Below are 16,070 nucleotides of genomic sequence, written 5' to 3' on the forward strand. Positions count from 1 at the left end.
GGGACTAAACATTTGTTGAACTGGGAAAGGAACAAATGAGAAAGTGTCATTCATGGCTCCAGCTGCCGCTGGCCTCTCCCAGCCACTTCCACCAAGGGCCCTTTGGAGTTGATGACACCGCCGGGTCCCCTCACAGGCGGACTGATTAGATTAGACGTGATAGCTGCAGTCCACGTTCGGAGCTGGCACACTTAGTCAAATCGCTCGCATGAATTACGGGAGGGCCGGAAGCGCTGCTTTAGAGGGTCACTTGTAATTTCGTTTATATGTGATTAAAGGCTTTATACATGAAAAGGCTTAATTTGCACCAGTTTGGTTTTCCATTTAGGGGGGTCTGTACGAAATGCACTGTACTGCCAAACTTTGTTTTACCTCCGGGAGCACTTGTATATTGCGGGTCAGCGTTAAATGCTTTTCTTTTGTGATGGATTCTGTTACAAATAGCAATACTTTATTATTTTGCTTGCGGTGGAACTGCTACAGAAGGACGCCAAAACGCCCTCACTGTATGGGAAGATTACACATAGTCTCGGAAGGTATATACACACACGCACAAACATATTTATATTACTTTCTTCCACTGAAGAAATCATCAGAGGAGAAAACGCCGAAGTGTTACAGCTTAAAAGCTGGGAAAGGCCAAGCGCCTTTGCCCACGTTCCAGAAACCTCAGACCCGTGGCTGCTGAGAGGTGTTCTCGGGCTCTGTAGCCGACCTCAGCCGAGCAGAACGGGAGCCGGGGCCGGGGCCGGGTGGGCTAGGGATCCGCGTCCACCACCCCAGCAGTCGAGCGGGTGGCGGTAGCAGCAGATTCCCACCGAAAAGGGTGGCGGTCGGGATCCCCCTCCGCACCGGGTGATAACTGTGACGGCGGCTGGTCGGCTTCCCTAGGCTGTAACTCTCCCGTTCATATTTTTATTTCCCTTCAAAATACAGTAAACGACAAGTTCTGAGTAGGAATGAACAAGGAGCCCTCCAGCACCGCAGCAGCCAGGGGCTAGATCCGAATTGTAACAAGCCAGGGTTAACGCGTTCCGGGGTCTGCGGGCGGGCGGGCGGCGCTGCGGCTGGGGGAGCACGGCGTCCCTCGTGTCGGGGTAAATCACCTCTTCAAAAATCCGGCGGCTCGGGAGGGAACGTCTTGGACTGATGCGTAGCGAGAAAAATCCCAAGCTTTAGCAGCGGATCCCGACAGTGTCACTATTAATGACCACTATTACAACAGTAATAACAGTTATCAGGGTCTGTCCAGACGCCGTCGAGTCCGCAGATGTCGTGGTCAGAAGGATGTTTTGTAACCTCCCTAGTTCCCTCCACGATCGGGTTGCCCAGAGGCGCCCCGGAACCAGGAGGGATGTTGCCGTCCCCGCCCGTACCCGGTCGTGGGGAGCCGGCTCCGGGCGCACGGAGGGAGCAGCCCCCTCGGGCAGGAGGGTTGCGATAAAACACTCCCAGGAAAATATTAATACAAGCAACAGAAGGTTAGCGGAGTTATTATCCTTTTCAATTCATTTTTTACTTAAAAACGCAATGGAATTATTCATTTTATTAAGGAGGAAGAAATTAAAGATTAGGCTCTAAGGCGGTATTTTACCTCCCTCTAATCGCCTCTGGGATCGGATTGAAGTAATCCTGACGACGAGATGAATTCGCCGGTGACTCGGATTTTGAGTGCATGTAGAGATACGTTATGATAATAATGCAAGTGAGCAATATCAAGAACATACCTTAGGAACGAATGAAACACAAAGCCGATTACGGGGAAAAAGAGAACAGCAGCTTTCCCGGGCAGAGCACGAAATCAACTCGAGGCAAAACTTTTGCCCTTAATTTCTGCGGCGGTTTGTAACTGCGGGAGTCCGGCGGGCAGGCTCCTTCCCCCGCTGGCCCCTTCTACTGGGACTCGGTGCGTGCTGCCAGCCTGGAGGGAGCCCGGGCCCGCCGTGCTCCCCCAATAGAAACCGGCCGAGAGGTTCCTTATTGCCTCTTCCAGAGGCTGTAAATCTCAGCCTCGGGGAAAACAACGCTGCACCAGCACGAGTACAGGATATTTGCGACTCGGCAGATATGTAAAACTTAAAAAAAGAGATGCGGTCCGAGAGCAAGGCAAATGTCAGGACAGGACTAAAAGGATACGTCGAGGCTGATTTTAGTGACTTTATCTATATTACCGGCAACACCAACACTTAGCAAGCCTCCATTTCTGAGACAGAAGAGGATGACCTCCCCCCGCCCCTCTTCCCCCGAAAAATTTTGCTTTTAGATCGCTACGGAAAATTAAGCATTTACATGAATTATCGTGAGAGGTACCGAAAGAAAGGGAGTTATATTTGTAAGAAAGTACTGAATAATAAAGCTATGGCTTCTTCAAAAGTGTATCTCAATATTGAGTAGACCAGTATAATTGCGATGGCAGGGCTGTAATTGCTGCTTTGGGATATTTACCCTGCTCAAATGACACTACATATTTTACTTTCAAACACTTGTCAAAAAGTCAATCCCAAAAAGACCAGTTAAGAACAAGCTGTTAACGTATTAAGTATATGAGATTTGAAGCCTCTAAAACCCACTCAACAATAATTCCCTTCTTCAGCACCAATCAAGAGGAAATTTGCCTAGATTGAATTAAATGTAAATTGCTCTGAAGGAGGAAATTCTCGTCTGGCAGACACAAAGTGTGTGAGAGAAACACCGACATTGCGGAGAAGCGGGCAGCCCGAGACAGCTGCCCCTCACGGCTCTGGGGGGGCCCGGCTGCGTCCCCCCGCGAGTTCACGATCCTTCCTCCAGGCAAAAGGAGGGCTGCTGCAGCAACCCGATCCGGGACAGCAATTACGGTCTTAACGCCCAGACCCATCTGCCGTGGGGAATTTCGGGGGAGAAGCACGTGAGCGGTGCAGCCCCGGTCAGCGGCCCCCAGGCCAGGGGAAAGCAGGGAGCAGGGCCGGAGCGAGGCATCGCGGCCGGCGCGGATCCCATCCTTCCTCCGCCTCACGCTTGCCCGCACGGCTGTGTCCATCCCGGCACGTCCCAGGCCAGCCCCGGCTCCTGTCGCCCGCCTGAGCTCCGGGACACGGGAGGGACGGGGCGGACACGGAGGTCGCAGGGTGTGCAGGGAGTGGTGGCCGGGCCACTGCCTGTCGTTCGATGTCTGACCTGGGGACAGCAGGACATTCTTTCCCTCCGTGCCCCGCATGGAGCTCCCGGCTGCGGAGGTACCGTCGTAAAACAGCCGCTGCCTTGCTCTCCTCAAAAGGAGCTGCGGTGGCTTGAGGCCGCAACCGCCAGGTCACAGCTCCGGGGGCAAGGATTCCTCCCTCCATCCCTCCTTCTGTCTCCCCATCTCTCTCTCTCCTCTTTCTCTCTGGGCCCCAGCCCTTCCTCCCTGCTCTCACTTCCTGGCAAGACGGTTGTCCCGGGCCGGCAGCTGCGGGGGGAGACACTGCCATTTGCCTGCTCCTGGGCTGGTATCCGAGCAGTGGAGTCGGCCTTCCTGCCTCGCTGGAGGCTTCTCTCCATTAGCAAACCCGAAACCTCCTGCCTCCCTTCCCCTGTCCCTGAGAAGGACAGTGCTGGACCTCTGATATAGAAATTGCTGCATGGTCACTCCGCTGAGGGACGCGGCCTGGCCGCTCGCTGCCGGGGCGGCAGGGACCGAGGGACCCTTGGTGCCTCCTGGGAAGTATTTCGGTAGCGGTCTCTCAGTCACCAGTCGAGTAAACCCCAGGCCGGCGGGAGGAACGAGCCCGAGGAGGAACTTGTCCTGAGCCCGAACTGTCGGGTGGTGGGGTGGGCGGGAACACGGAGAGTCCCGTACCCACTGCTGCCCCTCTCATCTCCCCAGCCACCCCGCTTCGCTGACAGGACGAACACCCGCTGGCGCTGCCCGCCCAGAGCAGGGCCGTCAAGCTTCTGTTAAATACACGGGGATTGCATCTGTTTAGGTGCATATGTATCTATAAACAGTTTGTGAGCTGTATATTTCTTCGTGTATCTGTGCCAGCCCTGAGTTTTCGGTATTTGTGTTGTGAGTGTATTCTGTAAGGATACAGAAGCTATATTTAGTGCAGGCTACATCTGTGTATATATATATATATATATATATATATATATACAAATATAATATATAGCACAAAATATAGAATATTAATAATGCTTCGGATTTAAAAGACACTCCTTCTTCCTACCTCCTTTTTCTTCTCTTCCCCTGCCCCAGGTTTTGAATCATCCTTTTGCTCCCAAGCACTCTTTCCATTTGGCCCGGGAGTTTCCTGCATCCCCACGCGCTGGTCTCGCCGTCTGCTTGTTTCAAGTCCCCCGCTTATTTGTCTACCGTGTTTTCCAAAAGCTCACCGCCACCTGACCTTGTTCTTTAAAGCAGTGAGCAGTCCCAGGAGCAGAGCAGCCATTTCCCTCCCTCCCTCAGACACACACACACGTACGCACGCACAAAGAGAGCTCGGGCTGGAAAGTGGCAAGGAAACAAACAGCTTCTCCTCCAGCCGCTTCTTCTGCAGCACCTTGTTTGACAAACACCCTGGCGCTTGCCCTTGAATTGGGTTTCACATCCCTATTTAGCACTTGGACAATGATTTTAGATGATGTCATTTAAAGCCAAACAAGAAAATTGATCTCGGATTTGCTTGGCCTCTAAAGCCTGGTTAAGCAGATTGCAAATAATAATAATAAAAAGAGAGAGGGAGGGAGGCAGAGGGGAGAGAGGCGAGAAGGAGGGAGGGCCACCTCCTTCCCTGGGCGGGGGAGGCGCGGGCGCCAATGAAAAGTAGCCGCTTGCTGGGGGGGAAAAACTTTTCCTGTTGACTGTTGGAAGCGAATTGAGCAATTATCTAGTTTACCTTCTCCTCTTGGAAGTTAACGATTGGCGAGATCTTGGCTGCGTTATTGACACAACACTTTCTATTGATAGAAATAAGTAGCGATTGTCCCGAGTCATTGGTGCGCCAAAGTAAACTGTGATGGGCTGGCATGAGTCCACTGGACTGAGAAAGCTGGTTCCGCCGGCGGAGGCTGTGGTGATGGTGGCGGCGGCAATGCTGGTCTCCCTCCTCGCAGATCAGTAACAAGAAAAGGGGCAGAGAAAGTGAAAGAGAGAGAGAGGGGAGAGAGGAGAAAAAAAGAAAAAAAAAAGAAAAAAAAAAGAAAAAAAAAAGAGGCGTCTACCAGAGCGGCTCAAACCGGGAGAACAAATGCAGTTCATCCATGGACAATAGTGGCAACGACACGGCGACCAAAATCCTAGCGACTCCTCCGTCCAGAGAAAGCCTGTCTGCCAGGAGCAACATGATCAGCACGCCCAAGCCACTCGCCTTCTCCATTGAGCGCATCATGGCGCGGACTCCAGAGCCCCGCTCCATCCCCGTCCCGCAGCTCCTCCATGGCTCCGTGGCCAAAGGCGACCCCAAGCATCCGCTGCACCTCAACTCCTCCATCCCCTGCATGATCCCCTTTGTCCCCGTGGCGTACGATAGCCTGCCCAAAGCAGCGGTGGCTGGAACGGAACCCAGGAAGGCTCACTTAGATTCCTCTTCCTCGCCCTCCTTTAGCTGCGGCGATCTCTTGAACTGTGCCCTGAGCTTGAAAGGAGATTTCCCCCGCGATGCCCTGCCCTTGCAGCAGTACAAACTGGTAAGACCCCGAGTGGTCAATCACTCCTCCTTCCACGCCATGGGAGCCCTGTGCTATTTCAACCGAGGCGACAGCCCCTGTCACCCGTCCTCCAGTGTCAACATCCACCCGGTGGCTTCTTATTTCCTCAGCTCTCCCTTGCACCCGCAGCCCAAGGCTTACCTGGCGGAGCGGAACAAGCTGGTGCTACCGACCGTGGACAAGTACCCGGCGGGGGTGGCCTTCAAGGACTTATCGCAGGCTCAGCTGCAGCACTACATGAAAGAAAGTGCTCAGATCCTCTCGGAAAAAATCGCCTATAAAACGTCGGAGTTCAGCCGCGGCTCCCCGAGCAGCAAGCCCAAAGTTTTCACGTGTGAAGTTTGTGGAAAGGCAAGTAGCACCGTAGCCAGCCTCCCTTCCCCAGCCTCCCTTCCCCAACCTCTTGTCCCCAGCCTCCTGTCCCTGTCCGTCTTCCCGTCGGCTGTCTGTCGCTTGCTTGCTTGATTTTTAAACGACGGCCCCCACTTGGCTCTCTCGTCTTCTAATCATAATTTTATTTTATTTTATTTTATTGTTTCCTTTCTCTTTCAAGGTATTTAATGCACATTATAACTTAACGCGCCATATGCCGGTGCACACGGGAGCCAGACCCTTTGTTTGCAAAGTTTGCGGGAAGGGCTTCAGACAGGCGAGCACGCTCTGCCGGCACAAGATCATCCACACCCAGGTGAGCCCGCCCTGTCCCTTCCTCCCTGCCCAAGAGTCTCCACTCACGTTTTTCGGGGAGCTCGGCGTTTGTCCGGCCGCTCCGAAACAGCGGCGTGGGGGGCGGTCAATCCGCAGCCGCGGGGAGATTTCGTTTGCCCCAAGCGCGGAAGGTACGGCGGGGTTCCCCGCACCGGCACCTGCGAGCCGTCAGTCGAACACACAGAACTCCACTAATCAGCTCATAAAATCCCGCTAAACAGAACACAGACCCCTCAAGACAGCCAACAAGCCGTGACTTGGTGTTTGTTTCCCTCCAGGAAAAGCCACACAAGTGCAACCAGTGCGGCAAAGCTTTTAACCGGAGCTCGACCCTGAACACGCACACGCGAATACACGCCGGCTATAAACCATTTGTCTGTGAATTTTGTGGCAAAGGATTTCACCAGAAAGGTACCAGTCTCCATCACCCTCTCTCTTCTCCCACTTCCCCCTCCCCAAGCCAGGTCAAGTGTCGGGACAATTTGCGTCAGGGAGGGTGGTGGGGAGTTAATTTTGTGTTCAAGTTTTATTATTAGATATTTAGGCTAATTTTAAGTTTGGCTAGCACCGACACATGTCCAGCCCCTCGAAGCGGGGCAGAGGTCTCTGTCCGGGGGAACGGCGGGGCAGTCGTTTCGCTGGAAGTGTCTGCTCTCCCTTCGCCGCAACATGCAGCTTCCAGCGCGGTTCGGCAAACGAATTCTCCTCTTATTTCCCCCTCCAAGTACAAGAATTTAGCTACTTTTTCTTTCCGGGTTGCTGTGAAGTCTAAACCCTGGTGTTTTATTTCCACAATTGTCGTGATTTTGGTTTATTCGATCCTTTCTTTGTCGTCTGTTAAGTGTAACAGCCGCGGGGAGATGGAGAGAAGGCGGGAGGTTTGCGGTCATTTCATCCTAAAGCCGAACTCTGGTGATGGGACAGAGTTTGGGTGGTTTTTTAAATATTTTTTTCGTCTTTTCATTATCCGCCTTTCAAATCCAGGTCCATTTGCCTTTCTTTTCTCATTCCCAGGCAATTACAAAAACCACAAGCTGACTCACAGCGGGGAGAAGCAGTTCAAGTGCAATATCTGCAACAAGGCTTTTCACCAGGTGTACAATCTGACCTTCCACATGCACACCCACAACGACAAGAAGCCCTTCACCTGCCCCACCTGCGGCAAAGGCTTCTGCAGGAACTTTGACCTCAAGAAGCACGTCCGTAAGCTGCATGACAGCGCCCTGGGACTGCCCCGGCCCCCCGCTGAGCTGGGGGGGCCGGACCCGCCGCCCCCGCCCGGGGCGCTGCTGCAGGGCCCGCCGCCGCTGCAGCCGTGAGGGGCGGCCGCCGGCCCCGCCGCTGCGAGCCCCACAGCCTCTTTGCATGCACCTGTTAAGCGGTTTTGTGTATTATGCTCTATATCGCCACTAACGTTAATGGGACTGGTTGTTTCCTATTTTTTTTTTTTTTTTACTTTTTCCTTTGATCTTTACAGACTACTTTTTTTTTGTTGTTGTCGTTGCATCTCAGGTGGAGAGATGGTTAAAAAAACCAAACAAACAAAACAAAAAACAAAAAGCGCCAAGGCGATTTCTGCTGTATTTATTTTGGAAACTGTATTACTCGAGCCGGGAATGCTGCACCACTTTAATTATTTCGATGTATATATATTCCCCTTGTGCTGATCCTGCCCTGCCTCCGCTGTCTGCTGGTTATCCTACCCTTCTTGGTTCCCTCCTCTCCCTCTCCCCCTGAATATCGTATCTATATGGACACAACTGTTCTCTATGTACGGATTTGAATTTCGCATTGATTCTTGCACGTGGAGAGAAAAAAAAAAAAAAAAGAATTCGTTGACCTGATGGAAATAAACCTTTGCCAAGGAGTGACTGCGGCGGCGGGGGCTGCGGCGCGGACGGGCGGGCGGGAGCACGGCGTTGGCGCTGCCGCATGGCAAAGCTCTCCTCGCCCTTGCCAAAACACTGAAGCAACCGCTAAAGACTTTAATTAAGAGGGGTAATTAGTTCGAATTGATCAAAGCAGGGTTGTTATGTTATTAGCTGCTCAGCAGACTCTGCCAAGCCGAGCCTTGAAAGCGAAGCCCGCCCGTCGATGGCCGCCTGAGGAGCGGCGGGAGGGGGTTTCTGGGGTTATACCGCTCCCGGGTAACCGAACCAGGCACGGAAGATGGGAGCTACCCCCCGAGAAGGGCAGGCAGGCCCGATCAACTCCCTCTGCCCTCTCAGGGCTGTGCCCATAGCCCCCCTCAGGCTCGGGGGTTATTTTCGGACAGGGGAGCGGGCCGTGCTTCACTCAGGGGTAGGGCCCGAGGGCGGCCAGGCGGGGCGGTCCGGGGAGAAGCGGAGGGTGTCTCACGGCCGCTGGGGATTTGCCCCCCTCCGGGGACCTGTCAGGAGCGCCGGCGGGTCTGCCCAGAGTGAGCCCTGCAGGAACGGGTGATGTGACACCCCAGGTGTCGCCCAGCTCTTGTACGCCTAGAGTTCTCCCAGGGTTTCTGCTTTAGGCGAGGGGCGAGACGTCGTGGTGACAATCGTAGCTAACGCGTTACACCCAAGAGAGGGATACCGCCTTGCACGCCCCGCCGGGGGTGCCCGCAACCAGCAGGTGTGGTCCTCAGGCTGGGGCAGGCGGCTCCGTGCGCCTTTGGAAGCGGCTGAGAGGGGAAGCGCATCCCTCTCCTTTCACACGTGTCAGATTACCGCGGTAATCTCCTGAGCAGGAGGCACTGCGTGTAAAAAGCAAAGCAACAGGTCAGATCCACAGCGCAAGCAGACCCTGCGACACCCCGGCAGGACTCAGCCCACGGGGCGTCGCTTTTCCCCCCCCTCCAGGGAAGAAGTGACCCATGATTTGGATGGAGGGTCCTCGGTACAGCCGCTGACAAGCGCTGACTGCAGCGGCGTGGGCCTTCCCCTGCTCGTCTCCCCTTCGGAGACCTTGGGGAAACCGAGAGCCGCTCCCCAATTTCCCCAGGGGACTGCGGCAGCAGGGGCAGGAAGAAGGGGAATTGAGACAGCCTTCAAGTGACCCCGGGTAAACTAGAAGCCGGGACGAAGCAGGGCGAGGAGGAGGGGCTCCTGCAGCACTGCGGCGATAGAGCAAGGGTCCTATGGACAGGTCTCTTCAGCTCTGCTCGGATCCTGGGGCTACAAGAGCATCATTCTGGCTACCACACGGATACAGTTCTCCCAGATCATGTGGCTGCAGTATGTTGCTAGTTAAAAGGAAAACTTTTGTGACATGTAATGAAAGGCAAGGAGTCCAAAACATCCTACTGATTTGGTGTGGGTGTGCCATTCCTCTGAAGCTCTGCTTGAAGGAAATGTTTCAAAGAAAAAGCCCAGCTTGCTTTCTTATTTACGCAGAAGTCCAACTTGCTTTTCTTATTGCTGAGCAAGTGTGATAGTCCAAGGTGCTGAAGCTATACTTGGCCTTGCTAAATATCGTAATTTTATAAATATTTAAACCAGTTCAAAACTATTTAAGCATCGTAGAAATATTGGATCACTCCTAAAAGTATTTTATATCATGACAAAGGGATATGAATGTAAATATATAGTGAAACAAAAGGAGTGTATAATCTGTCTACCTTGGGATGAGATCATAACATCAGCTTCACATAAAACATATACATGAAGCCTGAAGATACTACTGGAGATTATGAGCACTGGTTACCCAGGTGTCTGTGCTCAATTTTGTTTCTTCAGATTATTTCCCAAATGCCAGGAGAAATGAGGGCTCAGTCCTCCCCATGCAGAAGCTGTAATTTCTCCCTTTTTTTATCTGTAGAGGAGAAAGAATTTCCAGGGTTGCTTGACCACAGACCATTTGCATGTTTATAAAAAAATTGGGTTTTTTGACTTTTCTGCTGTAAAAGATCTGCAGTCACTGCATGATCTGGATTCTTCTATGTCTTCTGGTGAAGAACAATATTTTGCTAAGGAACACACATGCAGGGGTGATCATGTTTTGATATGGAGTGGAAATGAGGCACTCTAGCTTTATTCCAAGGTGAAGCACAGAAAGCCATTGATGAGCACAGATAAGCATTTCTCTTCCTAGATATCTCAGAGTAAACACTACAGATGTGGGACTTCACAGGGAGATGAGTATAGCTCATTTGTCATTTCACCGTACAAAACCATGTTTGTGTCAAAGACTGGTATTAATTCATGTCTTGGAAGGCCTGTACAAAATTACCTTTCATTTCCTCTCCTTCAAGATTAATCTCAGGTCAAGTGAATTTCTAGTTAATGGTCAGAGGCAATTCAAAGCTGGTGAAATCATCCTGAGAGGCAAAAGCTATAATTTTATGTATATCCAAAGTGTAGAACTATTAACAGCTCTTCTTACTACAATCAAGACTTATTTTTTTTTTAAAATGTGAATAATTTTGACAGGAGAAATGGAGCCATCTGTACCTAAAGGAAACGTTATATGTTCCCATTTCTGAGTGCCAATCAGCATCATTGCCATATGATCTGTATTCTGTGAGACAACTGCTCAGCCTCATTCTACCAGTCCCTCATGGATGCTGAGAGAAGAGCCTTGGTGTGTCTGGATCTGCTCAAACCCAGAGCTGCAGAGCTGAGCATTAGCATCCTGACACCAGTGTAGCACACCTCCCACCAATCACAGCAGCTTCACTGCAGGGCTGAATGAAAGGCAGGCAAGTCTGGTGGGAGCCTGGAGCAGAAAGCCCTTGTGGAGGAGGAGCTGTTGCCCTCTGCCTTCATCCCCACCCAGGATTTCTCAGATGGGACTGAATTTCTTCTGTGCTTGTCAGATACTGCAGTTTTGTTAACATGTGCCAATACTGAAAGTGTTATGTATCTGAAAAAGCTACCAGAATTACCAAAACTGTTGTATATTGTTGTAGAAATAAAATACAGCACAGCAGGATCTTCTCACAGCATCAAAGTTCCTTCTGAAGCTGAGATGGTATTGAAGCAAAAAACACTTTGTTTTGCTAGTGCTTTATTCATGATCAGACATTTCTCAACAGCAGAAAAAAATTCTCCCCCACCCCCACCCCCAAAAAAAAGAAAAAAGGACAAAGATATTAGTAAAAATGCGTAGGGTTTTTTTTGTTGGGGTTTGGGTTAGAGGACTGTGACTGTATGTTTTTGTTTTTACAAAAAATCCATGCATGCCAAAATGTAAACTAAATCCACAGCTTTTTAATAGCTTCCAAAATCATTCTCTGCTTCATGGGAAATTATGTAAAAATCCAGCATATCTCAAAGTACCCAAAATGAATACTGCACAGTATTTAGTCAAGGAAGTATTTTAAAAATAATTTTTATTATTTTTAATCACTTTTTGCTCCCAGTCTTTACAAATACAGTTGTGAAGACGGAGAGATTAAACAAAATTTAACAAATTCATCCAGAGCCATCTCAAAGGAAGGCATGTGTATCACTGCTTAGTACCAGAACAATTTATTTGGATGGTGCTTGAGAAGTGGCAATTAGAAAACTCTCCTAGCTCTGTACCCCTTCTGTCATACTTAGAATGGGACAGTCACCATTTTGTTCTTTGGAGCTTGGTACAGGAAAAAGGGACCTAATTTGCTCCTGGGGTTTTGACATGTTAGTACCAGATAGTTATAGCTCTTTAATTATGTAAATTATGTAAATCTTTCCATCCACGCTCTGTTTGCTTAGGTACCATCCTTATGGAGGGAGAATTGTGTAGTACTACAGTAGTGGGACCTGTGGTAGTAACTACTTAATGGTGATTCCCATATCTTCCATGAAAGCAGTGGTAGCTCCAGCTCCACTCCATGCTGAGTCCCCCTACTCTTCCTGGCCCAAGGGTGACTTTTGGATGACCACTTAGGGGCTGCACAGCACACTGTGACCCTCTGCAACACATGGCTGTACTCACCCTCAGTCCTGTGTGTTTGCAGAAAGTCCTCTTGCTTCAGTAATCTGCAACTCCTGAAACAACACAAAAGTTCTCTTTTTACAACTTCTCGTCGTACTATGAAGCACAAGCTGCCTCTGTCTTTTGTCCTCCTTTGAAACTTCCATGGAAGTTGTTTAATGGCTTCACTGTTCAGTCACTGTTGTAGTCAAATCCTTGCCTATTTGATTAGGCATGGTATTAAATCCAATAACCATGCCCATGGAAATACAAAAAACTCCTCCCTTTTTGTGTTTGAGATGGTTAGTATTTCACCACCATTATTATGTGAATTCTAAAAAATCATCTTCAGTTACCAATGAATTAAAATACATAGAGTAGTTGCTTTTCTGATTTTTTGGAATAATTACATGACAAATTTACACATAGTATGTTTTATTTTGTGAAGCAAATGGAAGAGTGATACCTTGCAAATGTAAGCCTGAGCAACTTATCTGCCACAATACAGGTAAGTTTTTATTTTCAGGGATGGGAGACTATGAGATTTATTTGCAGACTGACACAACATGAAAGAGAAACTTTGATTCACAGTACTTTAGTTTATAGGGATTAAATACAACAGATGGCACAAAAAGAAACCTTTTCAAAATATTCCTAAACTCCCTGTTAACCTCTTGATATTACCATGAAATATCTGAAGAGTGTATACCTTCACTTAAAATACCTTTTATAACTCAGATTTTATAAAAATAACCTTAAACAAAAACTTTCTAAACAAAAATAATGAAAAAGTCTTGAATGATAAATAACTTCAAGTGATTTTTTTTCTGAGCAAGCAAGAATTTGTAAAGCAATGTCTGCTGAAGAAGTTAACAAAATCTGAACCAAAATTTATTTAGAAAAATATTTACCTTTATATAAGAAACACCTCAATAAATTGTGCTTTTTTCCTGTGTTCACCAGAAAATAAGAAAGAAATGGAAATCTTAGTTTTTAACCCAGTATATTTTAAAAAGAACAATATATTTTCTCTTAAAATAAGGAATTCAGGAATCGCATAAGCATTTGTTTTTTTTTTTTTTTGACAGCAAATACATTAATCTGCATATCATAAACAAAAATATGTGGTTTTTTAAAACCACTTTTGGCTGCTTTAACTGAATACTAAAAGCTGAGGGCCAATGGTTGTTTCTGTCCAGTAATGCTACTGCATGGCATGAAGCAGTGCAAGAGAGACAGTGAATTTAATTTAGATGATGTTTTCAAATTCATGGCATATATTTGAAATTTATCCAGTTTGAAAAGATGCAGTAGCACTGGCTAGAACCTTTAGCTAAAGACCAAAACAAATTCTTAATTACTTTTGTGGGCAACATGTAATTATTATGATTTCCTATAATTAAGTTGTGGACTGTTTTGATCTGTGAGTTCTAAGAAGCAGGGACATCCTTTCCTACCAACAGTGTTTCTTCTGTTCTGTGGAGTGTGCTGATTCCCACATACCTTCAGAAATGCAGCGTACAGTTACATTTTCTTTGTAGAAATACATAAGGATCATAACTAGAACAGAAACGGAGTTACCCCAAAACAAAACTGCCACGAGACAGGCAGCTAAGTCCTCATCAATGCAAAACTCATGTTTCTTTAAAAAGCAGTCAGCAATTGTTCTAAATCCTACCTGATGCTGAATGCTGTTGCACTGCAGACTGACTTGTGAAAGCTATAGTGTGTAAAGAACTTTATTTCTTGCAAGCAAAGGAGTACAACACAGATAATTTGCATTTACTAAATTTAACTTACATCTCTCTCTATACTAATTACAGAGGGTGTTACTTTATAAGATTTTTAAAAATAATTTTTTGGAGAAATTTCTTTGACAAATCAGCATTTATATATTGCTGTAGAAGTTTGCAAGTAGATTATGACAAAACATAAATGCAAAAACTTGCTCTGTTGGGAGGGATTTTCTTCAAACCAGAGATAACCTGATTAAGGGCAAGGAAGAGACTGTTGGGTTGGGTTTTTGCCTGTGGGGGTAGTGCTCACATTCAAACTCCCCTTCTGGTTCTCTTTTGAGCACTTCAGGAGCACCTGTCCCCTATTATTAAATCAGAGTATCTATCCCTGCTTTCCTTGGACTGCTTCTCTTTGCATGAATGTCAAAAATTTGTAAGATCAGGGAGGGAGTTGGACAGTGGGTGGGGGTCCCAAATCTGGAGCAAGTGATTGGTTCTGTGACGGGTGTTGAGTATCTAGATTGTAAGAGAAATGCCTTTTTAGAAGTGGATTAATTAAAAATTATCTTACTATGCTTAAGGAACTCATAGGCAGGTTTGAATAATTTAATTTAATGCAGGTGTCAAACATCTCAGGAGCCTTCCCCAGTCCCCAGGTTTTTGATATTCCTGATTCTGGGATTTAAGTGTCAGAAAAGAACTGTTGCTTACTCAGAGTGGGGCTGCAATACTTTTGAAAGAGCTTGGTTTTGCCCTAGTGCACAAATGAAGGCAATTTCTGGAATTATGAGATTATTTGCTAACCAGCATTCCTGCTCTCCCAGCTAGTTTTTTTGGTCATGTTCTTTGTTCAAGCCATCTGCTTCTTTTGCAGATCTCTCTGCCTTTTTTGTTTTCATTTCCTAAAGAGCATGCAGAAAATGGTCTTATCCAAGGTTTAGATACAGTTTACCCCTCACCACTTTTTATAATCAAGTGGTTGCCTCATGCTACATGGAGTAATTAGGTTATTAATAATTTTGTTTTCCAGATTTTTTTCTTGTTAGCAAAGTTCAATTCAGAAAAATCTTGTTCAAGGTTTGAGTTGAACCAGCCTGTCTACTTTGGGCAATGCTTATGACTTTGGGCATCTTAACAGGAAGCAAATGAACATAAATGTGTTTTCTATACCATCAATGGAGATACATAGGTGCCTCTAGCAGCACGAAAAAGAGACTCAGTCCCCGCTGTATCAGATTCTACCTTTAGTGCAGACAGTCTGCAGTTCTAGCAGCCTCCTGGAACAATCCAGCTGCTGCAGCATCGTTCTCTGTGATGTCTTCTGGGTGAACAAGATGAAATTCCAGCACATGGTGATAGCAACCACTTTTTGCACAGTAATTTGGTGGTAAGGTTACTTACCCACACAGCCAGAGGCTTTGCACTCCTGACTCACAGCACCAACACCTGCATTGTAGGAGACCATCCTGGCCCTTTGGCCATGGAGTATGTGGAGTGAAGGCACTCTCCAAGCCTCCCAGCTTTGCTCTGTAGCTGACATGAGAACACTGATGTGGCTGGCAGAACAGTGAGCAAAAAGGACTCCTTCCCCTGCCCTCCTGGGTCAGGCAATCAGAGGGAACAGAGCTGCTGCTCTAGCTGAGTGCTGTGGAGCACACATACAGTTTTCAAGCAGCTTTGGAAGCAGGGGTGAAATCCCAGTCCTGCTGCCTAGTGAGTATGTGGTGTAATCATTGGCAGCTTTGTCTTGCATTCCTGGCTGCACAGTATCTCATTTTAGAGAGAGGAAAAATACTGTCATGTAAAATATTGTGTGGCTTTCTTGTTTTCAGCTTTTCCCTTGGATCTGTGTATAGTCTATCCTGTGTTCCTGCTGGATGAGCTGAATTCTTACAATTGTTAGATTTCATTGCCAAATGCCATTTTTGCTTGCACCAGGTAGATTTTAAGAAAACTTGAGTTCCCATCAATGAAGGCTGGAATGACTTTTTCTGGAGCCCATGGTTGTGTCTGTATTCTACTGTGAAGAGTTTCCAGCCTAGTAACGAGCCCAGGCAGATGGGCTGTACCTGCTGCAGGTAATGTCAA

At 47.9% G+C, this 16,070-nt stretch overlaps 1 protein-coding gene across 1 annotated transcript; it reads left to right on the forward strand.

Annotated features, from left to right (window-relative positions):
- Positions 1-4,729: 4,729 nt before the first annotated feature.
- On the forward strand, positions 4,730-7,694 carry FEZF1 (FEZ family zinc finger 1). Its single transcript, XM_009087025.3, has 4 exons — positions 4,730-6,018; positions 6,221-6,355; positions 6,654-6,786; positions 7,390-7,694. The coding sequence occupies exons 1-4, from the start codon at positions 5,221-5,223 to the stop codon at positions 7,692-7,694; spliced, it is 1,371 nt and encodes a 456-aa protein (XP_009085273.2). The 5' UTR covers positions 4,730-5,220.
- Positions 7,695-16,070: the final 8,376 nt, after the last annotated feature.

Source organism: Serinus canaria, chromosome 1A, assembly GCF_022539315.1.
Source record: "Serinus canaria isolate serCan28SL12 chromosome 1A, serCan2020, whole genome shotgun sequence".
Lineage (NCBI taxonomy): Eukaryota > Metazoa > Chordata > Aves > Passeriformes > Fringillidae > Serinus > Serinus canaria.